Source organism: Pongo pygmaeus, chromosome 7 (genome assembly GCF_028885625.2).
Source record: "Pongo pygmaeus isolate AG05252 chromosome 7, NHGRI_mPonPyg2-v2.0_pri, whole genome shotgun sequence".
Lineage (NCBI taxonomy): Eukaryota > Metazoa > Chordata > Mammalia > Primates > Hominidae > Pongo > Pongo pygmaeus.
Window position 1 is genome coordinate 19,543,580 of NC_072380.2, and position 15,312 is coordinate 19,558,891.

General features: G+C 44.9%; 1 protein-coding gene across 19 annotated transcripts in view; it reads right to left on the bottom strand.

Moving 5' to 3' along the window:
* Positions 1-15,312, bottom strand: part of CSGALNACT1 (chondroitin sulfate N-acetylgalactosaminyltransferase 1) — a 357,330-nt gene that overhangs the window by 52,013 nt on the left and 290,005 nt on the right. For all 19 annotated transcript variants that reach the window (XM_054498996.2, XM_063668565.1, XM_063668560.1 and 16 more), the window contains one exon: positions 626-842. In XM_054498996.2, the coding sequence (XP_054354971.1) occupies positions 626-842 (217 nt within the window). The remainder of the gene's footprint in view (positions 1-625; positions 843-15,312) is intronic.

Sequence of the window (15,312 nt, forward strand, 5' to 3'; positions counted from 1 at the left end):
AACTTCATCAGCACGCCTGAAAAATGAAACCCAGCTTAGTCTCATTGAGTAGCTACAAAAATGTGGGCTTGAAACCTTCTTGGTATAATTCTACACTTAAGTCTAAGATGATGCAGGGTAGAACAAAAGATAGATTTGGATCCAATGCATTGCAGCCACCACTAGAACAGGACAGCAGGCGAAGGCAGCCTAGAGCCAATCAAGAACACCTTGCATAGCTCGCCCACTGTCAACATGAGCTCTGCCACCGCCAGCTCCTCTCTGCTCCTCAAGACTCAAGGCTGCTCACTTGCCTGTGAGTCTTGGTTCCTGCTATCCCCAAACCCGAGCCCCTCCACAAGTCAGAATGAACATAACAGGCATTCGGTCATCTTTGTAGATCCTGGTGAAAACCCAGTCCTTCCTGCTTTTCACTTCTGAAGGTAAATATGCTTGTAAGGCAGTTTTCTAATTGCTCTAGGGAAAGGCAAATACAAGTGATAAACTTTATGTGGAGAAAACAGAGCTGAATAAGAGAAAGGAGCCTTTGTACTAGGCAGGGGAAATGAAGGAGATGACGGGAAATGATATCAGTGTTGTAACACACACCATGCGGAGGAAGATAAACACGTGCAAACAAACCAACCTGAAATTCTGCATGAACTGCCGGAACTTGTCCACCCTTTTTGCTAGAGGCACGATAACATTGATAAGCGTGTTGGCCATGTTGAGCTTTTCATTTTTCACTTTCATGATGGGGCCGAATGGTCGAAACAAGACGAGCCGTTTGAATTCGTGTTTGTGGTCCCCTTTGAAGGTGAGCTCATACAACGTCCCTTTGTCCCTTTCTGTTCGGTAGATCCCTGTTAAGAGAAAAACGAGGAAAGATATTTCTAAAAATTAACCTTGGCTGCTGAGTGTTTTTTAACGGAGATCTAGCACAGAATGCCTTTAAAAAGTGTTTAAAATGAAATCTCTCCAACAATTATTCGAAAATTCAAAATGCTCCCAATTAAAAAATACCAAAAGAAGTCAAAATAGCATGAATTTTAAAATCACAGTTATGAAGACTGCATAAAAACATGGGAAAATCTTGAAACGCTGGATACAAACTGTATTCATAGGATACAGAGGCATTTGTAAAAGGATTTTTAGGAAATAGGCCAAAATAAGACTGACTATGATATAGAGTGGGATTACGTGTTTTTTCTTTTCGTCTAGTATCCAAATTTTCTGCAATATGATTTGAAGAATATTAAAATAATTATACTTAATTTTAAAAATGAGCATTAAAATTATGTCTTAGAAATTAAGCCATTTCAGCCTGGGCATGGTGGCTCACGCCTGTAATCCCAGTACTTTGAGAGGCTGAGGTGGGCATATCACCTGAGGTTAGGAGTCTGAGAACAGCCTGGTCAATATGGTGAAACCCCATCTCTACTAATACAAAAGTTAGTAGAGCGTCATGTTGCGTGCCTGTAATCCTGGCTACTTGGGAGGCTGAAGCAGGAGAATCGCTTGAACCCAGGAGGCAGAGGTTGGAGTGAGCCAAGATTGTAACACTTCACTCCAGTATGGGCAATAGAGCGAGACTCCGTCTCAGAAAAAAAAAAAAAAAAAAAAAGGGGGGCGGTGGGGAAGAAATTATGTCCATTTCAGATGAACCGACCATAATACTCTATTTGGGACACCTGGGAGTAGCTCAGGGCTGGTCACATGGGTTGTGGGGCCCTCTGGAAGCTTCTAGAAGCATTAAAATAGACAGCACATAAAATATTCAGTACAGTGGTATGAATACATCATATTTAGTTTCACATCTTCCTTCCTATCTCTAAACAGCATGACTCAGGGAATCAGAGAACAAACTATCAAGCCAAACTGCCTGGATTCAAATCCTGGCCCCACAGGTTTGCTTTGAAAAATTACTTCATGCTCCTGTACCTCATTTTCCCCACAGGTTACTGTGAGGAGTGAATGTTTTCCTATGTGAAAGAGGTTAGAACAGTACAAGGCATGCAATAAACCCTCGATAAATGTTAGCCATCCTCACGACTCCCCTTTCTCTGAGAAGGTAGAGAAGCAGGAGAGAAGTCTAGGGACCATTCAAACTGTGTCCCATCCCATGTCACTGTTGCTGAAACTCCACAGAGTGTCACTTGTCAGGTTGAAGATACGAACTCACCATCTCAGCTCCCCTCTCAGAACAAGCCTCCCTAGGGTCTAGGTGACAGAATTTCCCAATCTAAGGATCAAATGATTTCCCTGATGCCTAAAGATCCATTTCCTTCCACTATCTCTGATATTATGTTTTCTCTACAGTCAGGAAACACACACACATACACACACACACATTACAAAGGTAAAATCCAACAAATCAGAAAAGCTTTTGTGTTATACAGCAGTCCCCATTTTCTAGTTTCACTTTCTGCCATTTCAGTTACCTGAAGTACAATATATTTTGAGAGTGAGAGAGAATCAGGGAGACACAGAGAGAGAGAGAGAGAGAGAGAAAGAGACCATGTTTACATACCTTTTATTACCATATATTGTTATGATTATTCTCTTTTGTTATTGCTTATTGTTGTTAATCTCTTTCTGGGGGCATAATTTATAAATTAAACATTATCCTAGGTATGTATGTGTGGGGAAAAACATACAATAGCTAGGGTTCAGGACTCTCTATGCTTCTGGGCATCCACTGTTGTCTTGGAATGTATCCCCCAGGATGAGGGTGAACGACAGTACCATGGATTCTATTCATGTCTCCTTAATCTCCACAGTGAACTAAGAATGCACCACCCAGTCACTGACTGGCTACAGAAATCAATCTCCAGGGAGAAACCTGACAAGTGACGCTGTGTGGAGTTTCAGTTACAGTGACATGGCAATGGAATACAATTTGAAAGGTACATAAATAGATTTCTCTCCTGCCTAGAGTCAGTTACAGTTTCTCAAGGTCTCTCACAAACCCCTCCTTTTTTCTTGCTCACTCTCCCTCTTCTTCTCTTTTGTGGGAACTACATGTCTTCCTTGCAAATGTTGCCAAGTTCTCTTCTCTGCTTTTTGCCCTCTGGGAGCTTTTCATCCGACAGCACTCGTTTTACAGCCTCTTTGATCCTGTTCAGACTGGATTTCTTTGAGGTGCCACAGAGAGGAGTATGGTCCTGTGAGTTTTCAAGGTAGTCTCGTGTCTCCCTGCTGTCCTCACAGCCCCACCTGAAAACCCAAACCCACAGTTCCCCAGCAGTGAACACAGCTATTTAAAGGCCCAGACGTGGAGGAATTACAAGGACTAAGTTCCCTTTGGAAGCCTTCACCAATGCATTGAGTAAAAGGGTATCCTGCTTGACTGCCCTCAAAGTCAAGCAAGCTGAGAGTTTTGCTGAGCTCATGTTGGAAAAGATTTCAAAGTCCCGGAGGGAAAAGCCATGGAAGAAAAGAAGGTTCATTTCTTAGGAAGCTCGAAGGACTTCTTTGAAAACGTTAAGTGTTTCCCTTCAAAGACGGTTCATTCCTTCAGGAATGTAGTACTCAGTGAGGCAACAGGCTCTTTTCCCATCTCTGATGCTGTCTGGGATCACAAGGTGAACCATCAACTCCCAGGGCCCAAATGAGGTGGGGCTGAGTCCGAAAGCAGCCACATTCACCATGGGGGGCCTATCCACACAGCACCGATAGTCACCATGGAGGGCATATCCACACAGCACCCACATTCACCATGGAGGGCCTATCCACACAGCACCCACATTCACCATGGAGGGCCTATCCACACAGCACCCACATTCACCATGGAGGGCCTATCCACACAGCACCCACATTCACCATGGAGGGCCTATCCACACAGCACCCACATTCACCATGAAGGGCCTATCCACACAGCACCGATATTCACCATGGAGGGCATATCCACACAGCACCCACATTCACCATGAAGGGCCTATCCACACAGCACCAATATTCACCATGGAGGGCCTATCCACACAGCACCAATATTCACCATGGAGGGCATATCCACACAGCACCCACATTCACCATGGAGGGCCTATCCACACAGCACCCACATTCACCATGGAGGGCATATCCACACAGCACCCACATTCACCATGGAGGGCATATCCACACAGCACTGATATTCACCATGGAGGGTATATCCACACAGCACCCACATTCACCATGGAGGGCCTATCCACACAGCACCCACATTCACCATGGAGGGCCTATCCACACAGCACCCACATTCACCATGGAGGGCATATCCACACAGCACCCACATTCACCATGGAGGGCATATCCACACAGCACCCACATTCACCATGGAGGGCCTATCCACACAGCACCCACATTCACCATGGAGGGCATATCCACACAGCACCCACATTCACCATGGAGGGCATATCCACACAGCACCCACATTCACCATGGAGGGCATATCCACACAGCACCCACATTCACCATGGAGGGCATATCCACACAGCAGCCACATTCACCATGGAGGGTGTATCTGCACAGCAGCCACATTCGCCACAGATGGTATCTGCACAGCAGCCACATTTGTCACAGGCGGCGTATCTGCAAAGCATCCACATTCACCACAGAGGGCCTATCCGCACAGGAGCCATATTCGCCACAGAGGCCTTATCTGCACAGCTGAAACAGGTCTCCCGGTGTGGGTGACTGCATCTCGTCGAGTTTCTGTTATTCATGTCAGCAGCATAACTTCTCCACACAGTCATAAACACAGAAAATGCAGCTGACAGTTTAACGTACAGATAAAAATGTATGCAGGCTGAGGAATGATTTTTTTTCCCCAATGAAGTCATTTTCTCAGAGGCAGGTTAAGAATCATTGACTTTTAAAAATCAAAATCCACAGAGTTGAAAATACAGATAGCAATATATCTAAACCTGTCTCAAGAGATGGACATCTATTTATGAAGAACCTAGAGAATGCAGTAATTCTTATTCATAACAACTCCTACGAATAGAGAATGCCAGCTGCCTTGGAGGTGCCTGCATCATCAGCCCAGGGTGACAGAGATCCCCAGCCATGGTCAGTGGTTCCAGGTATGGCACACTGCCCATCAGGAAGGTCACAGCACCCAGGCTCACCCCGCACACCACAATTTATGCTGCTTTCTGTCTTCCAGATACCATGCCTTGCAACAGTCATTACATCCATTTTTTAGCTGGTTCTCTACACTCTGCTAATTATTTTAATTATATCCTATCAATCTGATTTGGGATCCCTTAATTTCATCTGTTTTCTTTTTTTTTTTTTTTCAACTTTTCTTTTAGGTTCAGAAGGAACATGTGTAGGTTTGTTACACAAGTAAACTGCATGTTGCAGGGGTTTGGTGTACAGATAATTTTGTCACCCAGGTAAACAGCATAGAGCAGAGTACCCGATAGGTGGTTTTCCAGTCCTCACCCTCCTCCCACTCTCCACCCTGAGGTAGGCCCCAGTGTCTAATGTTCCCTTCATCGTGCCCATGTGTACTCAATGTTTACCTCCCACTTATAAGTGAGAACATGTGTTCTTTGGTTTCCGGTTTCTGCATTCACTTAGAATAATGGCCTCCAGCTGCATTCCTGTTACTCCAAAGAACATGATTTCATTCTTTTTTTCATGGCTGTGTAGTATTCCATGGTATACAAGTATCACATTTTCTTTACCCAGTCCACTGCTGATGGGCATCTAGGTTGATTCTATGGCTTCGCTATTGTGAATAGCACAATTTCATCTATTTTAAAAACATTATTTAAAACGCTCTTGCAACCTAAGTCCACCAAAAGCCATACCCAGCCATCCACCTACTATGCCCACAGGCACACATTCCCATCCCTGCACAGAGGGAGCAACTTTCAGTTGGTCTTCTTTAAACATGAAGGACAACACCTGAAAAAATCTTTTTGCCTCCTGGAGCTCTTTATTGGTGGAAACACAAAGGAACAGAGCAAACTTGGGGGTGGTGGGAGGGGTGGCGAGGGAAGGGTGAGTATTCCAAGGCAGGAATGGTTTTTCAGCCAGTAAGCTGACACATGCAAATGGCAAGTATAAAGCAAAGCAGCCCCACAAACATCTTCCTTGTCGTCTTGTGTAGAACAGCATCATTTCGTGCACTATGCAAATTAAAGATCAAAATGAGGACTTTGGAGCTAGCTTAGATCTTTGTTTAAACACCCTACCTGGCACCTCTGTGTCTTTCCTCCCTTCCATAAATGCTAAGCTTTCTTTGAGTTTGGTGTAATTACTCCTTGTGCAAGTATCCCAATGCCGGTCTTTTCCTACTCAATGGGCCAGGATCTAAGACCCCCAACTAGGTGGGGACATCTCCATGTATCCAAGACAGAGATCTGTAGTCTATTCATGCAAATGTCTATTCCTTCAGTAGGCCAGGAGCTAACCAGGTGCAGACCCCTCTCTGTGCTCTGTCTTCAACTGAGGACCTTGACAAGGGATAAGAAAGGCACCACTCCTGACTCAGATTCCCCGCCCCCACTGATATGCGTGCACACAGGTTGTAACAGATGTCACACTACTGAGCCTATGCAGAATTTCTCTTTAAACTTTCTGTCTGCAAAACATTACACCCATTCTCAACAGTCCCCTTCACCCACATTCATTCTCAGTCTCCACACTCATCCCTGCCTTCCCTACTTTCCTACTTGGAGCCGTGGTCTCCCAGCTGGATAACAACAAGCATCTGCCAACCCATATCCTGGCCTCTGGGGCCCAGTCGGTCCCACACATATATATTTTGGCCCTTATGTGTTCACAGCACCACTCAAACCCCACATCTCCCTAGCTCAAAGTTCTCGCCAGCATCCCATACCACAGAATAAAGTATCAACACCACAGCCCAGCCTTCAAGATGCTCCGTAATCAGGCCCCCACCTACTGTACTAGTTTTAAGTCTTGTTCTTGCCTTTTACAAAATCTGGGCAGCAATCAAGCTGGTTTATATTCAGCACATATAACTACTGATTCCAGGGTTCCCCAAGCCCCGGAATGGTCCCCAAGCTGTGGCCTGTTCAGAACTGTACTGCACAGAAGGAGGGGAGCAGCGGGGGAATGAGCATGACTGCCTGAGCTCTGCCTGGTGTCAGAATTACATTCTCACCACCGTACTGTGAAATGCTCATGTAAAGGATGTAGGGTGTATGCTCCTTAATGAGAATTGAAATAATGCCTGATGATCTGAGATGGAACAGTTTCATCCCAAAACCACCACCTTCCCCTTGTGGAATTGTCTTCCACAAAACTGGTCCCTGGGGCCGAAAAGGTTAGGGACTGCTGACAACTTTCTCCAGCTGGAGAAACTGGAATCCTGTGCATTACTGGCGGGAAGCAACATGGTGCGGCCACGGTGGAACGCAGTTTGGCACTTCCTCACAAAGTTAAACACAGAAATACCGTATGATTCAGCAATTCTATATATTTCTAGGTCTATATCCCAAAGAATTAAAAACAGGGGTCCTAACAGATACTTATGCACTCATGATCACAGCAGCATTATTCACAAAAGCCAAAAGATAAAAACAACTCACACCCCCATCAACAGATAAATGGATAAACAAAATGTGGTCCATCCATGCAACAGAGTACCAGTCTGCCTTAAAAAGCATGGAAATTCGAATACATGCTACATGGATGAATCTTGCAGACATTATGCTAAGTGAAACGCGCCAGTCACAAAAGGGGAAATACTATAAGATCCCGCTGATAGGAGGTACTTAGAGTAGTCAAGTTCAGGGAGACAGAGCGTAGAATAGAGGTTGCCAGGGGATGGGAAAGCAGGGACTGGGGAGTTAGTGTCTAACAGGTACAGAGTTTCTGTTTGAGAAGATGAAAGTATTCTGAAGATGGATGGTGGTGATGGATGCGCAAGAATGTGAATGTAATTAATGCCACTGAACTGTCCACTAAAAAATGGTTTAAATGGTGAATGTTTTATGTATTGACCACCATAACTGCTGTCCTCTGAAAAAGTCTAGCAGTTTCTCACAGACACAGCCCATGCAGAAGTCTATGATTCCACCTTCTCCTTTTAAATGTGATCCTTCTGCTCTGGGAAGATTCCCAGGACATTCTCAATGCAAAGCCATCTCTCTTCTTCAGGCACTTCTGTCTTAGAGCTTTAAACTCTCTTCCTAAACTACTGTTTTGGCACCTGACAACACGAAAAGATCTTGGGCATCCCCCTGTCCAGGCTTACCATTTCACAGATGAGCAAAATGAGACCCAGAGAAGATGTGATACGCTTGTGTTAGCCTAACCGGTCAATGAAGGCCTGGAATAAACCCCCACTGAAGGATTTACTCCCTGGAGTCACTTTTCATATGCAAAGAAAGATAACTCAGCACATAGAAAAGAATCCAGATCATGAAAAGAGCATCCAAGAAGTCAGAATAAACAAGGTAAAGTCTGTAGCAAAACTCACTGTACCCAGAGATAACCCTCACACCTACCCTTACAGAATTCCTTTAACCTTACCATAGAATTTTGACAGTTGTTAAGTAACAGCTATCTGAAGTTCCAATCTCCAACACATTGAAAAGGGTAAATTTTGAAAGGGGGATTTTTAATGGAAAAAAAATATGTTCAACAAGAAAACAAAGAATATTTGGGAAAAGAAAATCTGTAACAGGCAGAAATGCTGAGAGTGGTAAATAGTGTCAGGCAACCACCTGACAGAAGGGAGAGGGCAAAATACTACTTTCTTTTAATTATCAATGTCTGAAATCATTTAATGTACTTAATCTTAGCCAAAAGGCTGAGAAGCAAGGATCATTTAATATAAAGAAAGAACACTTCACCCATGTAAATTGCCTTTGAAGACATCCCCACAATAGCACAGATCTGTTTACGCTGTTGCACCATAAACACATATTCTGCTTACTCTGTTCAAAAAAGTAACAGGTAAATGCTTGATATTTTACTCTAAAATAGTATTTTTTTTTTTTTTACTATTTTGCTGTCTCACTTATCTAGAAAATTCTGCTCAGATGGCATATCGCATTCCCAGACCACATGAGATAAATGAGACACTACTACAGTGCCATCACCTGCCAGCTCTGTTTTTATAGGTAAAGTAGTGAACTTGTGACATTTGTGGAAGAGATGTCCTAAGACTACTATAAATCCTCATATGCTCAGATGCTAGAAGGCAAATCACTCACCCCATGAAATGCAATAAAAATGATCTATTTGAAGACTGTCTTCACCTGTGGGGCCACAGAAATGTCCCTACTTTCCCCTGCATCACAGTTCACCTATGTTCAGTGGCTCTGGACTTGTCCTCACTTGTTTTATTTCTGTTTCAACTGCCACTGAAAGTTTCTTTCACTTGATAAGAAATAGTTGCAGCGACTGGTAGACTCGCTCAAAAAATTCATACATCACCTTTTCTTATTTCTCTATACTGCATTTGTTGTGTATTTGTTTATGTCATAGATGCAGGCAGACAAATCCAATATCTGGTTCCTAATCCATCAGAAATGTCTAAGAACTCACTTAGAGTGCCTTCTCATTTCATCATTGGTACTAGCAGCTGACTTTTTTTTTTTTTTTTTTTTTTTTTTTGAGACGGAGTCTCACTGTGTCACCCAGGCTGGAGTACAGTGGCGCGATCTCGGCTCACTGCAAGCTCTGACTCTCAGTTTCACGCTATTCTCCTGCCTCAGCCTCCTGAGTAGCTGGGACTATAGGAGCCCGCCACCATGCCCGGCTAATTTTTTGTGTTTTTTAAGTAGAGACAGGGTTTCACCATGTCAGCCAGGATGGTCTCGATCTCCTGACCTCGGGATCCACCTGCCTTGGCCTCCCAAACTGCTGGGATTACAGGCGTGAGCCACCTCACCTGGCCAGTACTAGCAGTTGACTTTCTTTTCAGAGCCCTTCTTCCCTTGCAGAGAACTGCAATGTATTTCTCACCTCATGAAGGCCATCAGGCAATCAACAATGAGTAGAAAATGAAGGCAGGTTAGGATTCCAGCACTGAAGTGGAATCCTGGGCTCCTCATCAAGTGGCCTGCCAGCCTCACGGAGTTCAAATGCAAATGACATGGTTAGTTTTATTTTTATTAATTTTTTTTCTCATGGCTAATATTAATGATGGATTGCATTCTATATTAGAGATATAAACATGGTCCAGGCAGGGTGGCTCATGCCTGCAATCCCAGAATTTTGGGAGGCCAAGGCAGGTGGATCACTTGAGCCCAGGAGTTCCAGACCAGCCTGGGCAACATGGTGAAATCCCATCTCCACAAAAAATACTAAAAATTAGCCAGGCGTGGTGGTATGCCCCTGTAGTCCCAGATACTCAGGAGGCTGAGGTAGGAGGATCACTTAAACCCAGGAGTTGGAGGCTGCAGTGAGCTGCGATCGCACTGCTGCACTCCAGCCTCAGCAACAGAGTGAAACCCTGTCTCATAAAATAAAAATTAAAAAGATGAACATGATAAAATCACTGTGCTTTCAGGATTCACATTCTAGAGAGAAAGACAGGTAAACAAAACAGGCCTCAAGATGATAAATGCTTAACAGCGTCTGCCCATGGTATAAGGGAACAAAAAGGAGGGCGTCTCCACCTACTGGAGGGTCTGGACAGTTTGATAGCAGATTTTTTTTTTTACCAGAACTGAAGGCTGAGCATGTGTTGGCCAAGACAACAACATCAGAGAGGGCATTCTAAGGAAAGATAATCGTGGAAGCAAAGATAACAAACACCAGCTTGTTATGTTTGGCCACCTTGAGGCAGTTCGGCAAGGCTGGAGTGCAACAGGCAGAGACGAACGAGGGGGTGGGACAATGCTGGAAAGGCCGAAGTGGAGCGGGACGAGGGGTCACATCATGTGGATCCCCTAAGTCACCTTCACAGGTGCAAAGCTGTCCTAGAGGAAAGGGGAGCCGGGTCAGTGTTTTAGCATGGGAGAGATGAGATCTTTTAGGATGTTCACCTCAGAGCAGTGTGGGGTGTAGGTGGATGATGACAGGGAACAAGATCAGAGAGTAACGAGGAAAGAACCACGATGGTTTAGCAGGAAATGACAAGAGCCTGAACTAAGATGGTGGCAATGGAAGTGGAAAAAAGCTTGAGAGAATGTCGTTAGAAAATGTCAGGGCAGGTGAGGGAGAGGGAGAAAAGGAGGCTGACTCGAGTTACAGGTGAGACAGGGACTATGAGCTAAGCTTTGGACGTGCTGATTTGAAGAGGTGTATGAGTAGATTTGAAGCTTGCCGGGTAAGCCTTTTATAGACATACAGATTTACACATCCCCACTGTGTAAGTTGAAGTTGTGGATGTGGGTCAGGTCAGCCAGGAAGAGTCTGTAGATTAAGAAGAACGAGCTCAGGATGCAGACCCAGGATATGCCAAACCTTCAGGTGCACAGTGCACGGATCTGCAAGGGTCACTGAGAAGTCCCAATGACAGAAGCACTCAGAGGGGCAGAAAACAGCACCATCAGGGAACACAACAGAAGAGTGAGGGCCTGCTCAACAGTGCCAACCACTGCAGCAAGGTTAACTAAGATGAGGATGAAATTAGCCCACTGCCCTGAGCACGGTGGCTCACACCTGTAATCCTAGCACTTTGGGAGGCTGAAGTGGAAGGATCACTTGAGGCCAAGAGTTCGAGAGCAGTCTGGGAAACATAGCAAGACTTTGTCTCCAGAAAAAAATGTAAAAATTAGCAGGGCATGGTGCTGTGCACCTGTAGTCCCAGCTACTTAGGCGTTGCAGGCATGAGGATCCCTTGAGCCCAGGAGATCGAGGCTACAGTAAGCTGTGTGTGCACCACTGCACTGCAGCCTGGGTGACAGAGCAATAACCTGTCTCAAAAAAAGAAAGAAAAAGAAAAGAAAAAGGAAATAGCCCACTGGATGGGGCAAGGAGACCATCCACAGGTAGTCTTAACAATAACAGTTTCAGGGGTGTACGACAGCCTGGGATAGATTTGAAAAATGATAAGGGATGAAGGGGCAGCAGTGAGTTGAGTGTTTTTCCTTCAATTCCTTGAAAATGTCAAGTTTATTCCCACCTCAGAACCTCTGCCCTTTTTTTCTCCTCTGCCTGGGACACTTCCGCAGGTCTGGCATGGCTACATCCTTCCTATCAGGTAGGTCTCCACCCTGAAGCTACCTCCTCAATGAGGCTTTACCGACTCCCAGTCTCTGAAGCCCCCCACCATCCCACAGACACTCTGTTACCTTTACACATGACCCCGTTCTGGGTTTTTCATCACACATTATCTGAATGTGTTTACTGCTTATCTATGCGTTACTGTTCCTGCCATGGGAAGGTACACTCTGTGAAACCAGAACTTGGTGTCTGCAACCCTAATGAATATTTGCTGCACAGAAGGAGAAAGGGAGGGAGGGAAGAAGAAAGGGAAGGTGTTTGGCTAAAAGCGGAATAAATGCAATAGGGTAGAAATCAGAGGAATTACCGAGTTGACAGAATGTTTTTAAAAAATGTTGGAAAGAGCAACATACTTCCTTCATATGCTGATAAGAAGGAACAAATAGAAATGGATAATACAGATGCAGGGACAGAGTGAGAAGGTGAGAGATGGATGGGATCTATAACGCCGCAAAGTAATTGGTATGAGACAAGGAAGGGTTCCCTAGTTCCCAAAATGGGGATGGAGCAGAAGGCTAGGGATACAAATAGAGAAAGCTTGGGGCAAGGAACCACAGGAGCTCATGGCGCTAAGTTGTTAATTTCTTGGTGAAACAGAATGAGGGAATTAAAGGTAGAATAATGGGTTTATGAGGAGTGCTGGAGGCTGGGATGGGACAGCGGAGCACTGAGATGAGTAAGGATGTGGGAAACAACGCAGAGGTGCAGGCAGCGAGGCGAGAGAGCATGAATTTGCACTGACATCAGCACGCGCATTCAGTGACTTCTCTCCAGCAGCGTGAGGAACACAGGAAACAGAGGAAACAAGACTGCGACTCACTGAGCTAGGACTGGACTCTGCAGACGGGTGTGAGGGCAACGAAGGCAGGCACCGGGAAGCGAGTGGCGGAAGTGTTAACAGGTAGCTAGGCATGAGCGGGGCAGGAGAGGGCTCTCCCCTAGAAATGTAAGGGGATGATTCGGCAATTATCTCATTGTCTCTCTAAAAATGAAAATTTGGCAGTGCCACAGAGAGGCCACTTCCTGATGTTCCACACCTGTTAACATCAAAATGCTAACTGAATGCAGGCCCTAAGGAGAAGCAATGTCCTGGGAACGTGTGTTAAGAGACAAAAATGCGCTGGACGTGGTGGCTCACGCCTGTAATCCCAACACTTTCAGAGGCCGAGGCGGGCAGATCACCCCAGGTCAGGAGTTCCAGACTAGCCTGGCCAATGTGGTGAAACCCCGTTTCTACTAAAAATACAAAAATTAGCTGGGCGTGGTGGTGGGCATCCATAATCCCAGCTACTTGGGGGGCTGAGGCACGAGAGTCGCTTGAACCTGGGGGTTGGAGGTTGCAGTGAGCCAAGATCACACCACTGCACTCCAGCCTGAGCAACAGAGCGAGACTCTGTCTCAAAACAAAACAACAAAACAAAAGGAGAGAGAAGGGACAGAGAGAGGGAAAAAAAAAAAAAGATAAAGTATGATCTTCTTAGGGCACACTCCACCGGAAAAGGGAAGAAAGCCTCCAATGGGCATGCGTATCACTCACTAAACACACTGCGCTTGCTCAATGCCAAAGGGTAAGGAGAACACTGCGCATGCGGAAAGCCTACCCTAAGCGGAGAATCATGGGGAAGAGGCGAGTCTATAAAGTCCCAGGATCAAGTTTAAGGGTCTCCCTGCCTCCTTTTCTTTTTTTTCATTCCTGTCTTCTTTCGCTCTCTTTTCTCTTTTGGACCCTCAGGTACCCACTTGGGTCTCTTTCAAGTGAATTTTCCTTTCATTCCTGTTCTAAAGCTTTTTAAAATAAACTTCCATTCCTGTTCTGAAACTTGCCTTAGTCTCTTTTTCTGCTTTATGCCCCTCAGTCGAATTCTTTCTTCTGAGGTGGCAGGGACTGAAGTTGCTGTGGACCTGTAGGCGTTCGCCGCCGGTAACTCGGGGTAACTCCTATCTCTTCCACCAGTAACAGAGGGGTTACATTATGGGGTCCAGGTTAAGAGAGGAGCAGAGAAGCCTAAGGAAAGGTAGAGTATAAGGACAGGAAAGGGTGAAAGCTTAGATGCAGTGAGAGTAAACAACAACAAGGCTGAAGTGAGAAAACTCAACGGAAGTGATGGGGAAGAAACAGATTCTGAGGATGTTTAACTCTAACTTGCTCCAGGTGATCAACAGCCCCAGAATGAAGCTGTCCTGGAAATTGGGCCTCTGCACTTTTCTCCTTCAGTGCTGTCTCTAGAGTTGGCTGGACCCAGACATCACGCTGCTCAAAACAACTCCACAGATCTCTTTTTCACCTTCACTTCCTATTGTTGAAGAACTGTGGGTTTCTAATGAAGAAATGGCAGATCCATCTCTTCCCATCATCTTACCTTAAGACACCAAGGGTTAGAAATTACACGTACAGGATGCCTACTTGGACTCAATGGGGTTTAAGAGGCCAGTCGGCAAGGGTAGAGGCAAAGATATTAGGGAGTTCTACAAAGATTCCAGAACAAACAACATGCAAGGAGGGGAAGTCACAGCTGCCATTATTAGGGCCAGTTTCCAAACAGCTGTAGGACTTCCTCTGCAAACGCAGTCGAATGTATATCCAGGATGTCGTGGGAAAGCAGAAAACTTAAGACACAGGCAGAAGCAATGAGCAGGAACTAAAAGGTCAAAGACCAAGGAATGTGTGACCAAGCTATTGTCTTTGGCCAACCATTGACCTCGTCCATATGCAACTTACCACCAAAGTAGAGGATGTGCAGCCTAACTGAAATTCCCATCACTCTGACTCACGTCCGTTTTTCAAACCCTGTTCACAAATATTATCTTGATTTTGAAGTATCTTTCAAAGAGGTAAGATATTTACTCATTTTGAAAAAGGTAAAGTAACCTGTTCAAGGTTGCAAATGCTATGCTCCCAGACCAAAGGGCATACGAGTAAGAATCTGAGACCAATGTCAAAGTACAGCTCTTTCAAGGTGAATCAACTCGGCCATCAAAAGGATGTTTTAACTCTTCTTTCTTTTCTGTTCTTCCTTTCTTTTTGAGACTGACTTGAGAATAGAAAAACAAAGATGCTTCGAAAAGCTTATCAACTTTCCAAAGCATATCAGAAAAGTCTTAAAACTCATCTTTGAAGAGTAAGATAATATAATACTAATTCATTGATATCAATTTCTTTATATTTAAAATATGGAATAATACTTCTTCATA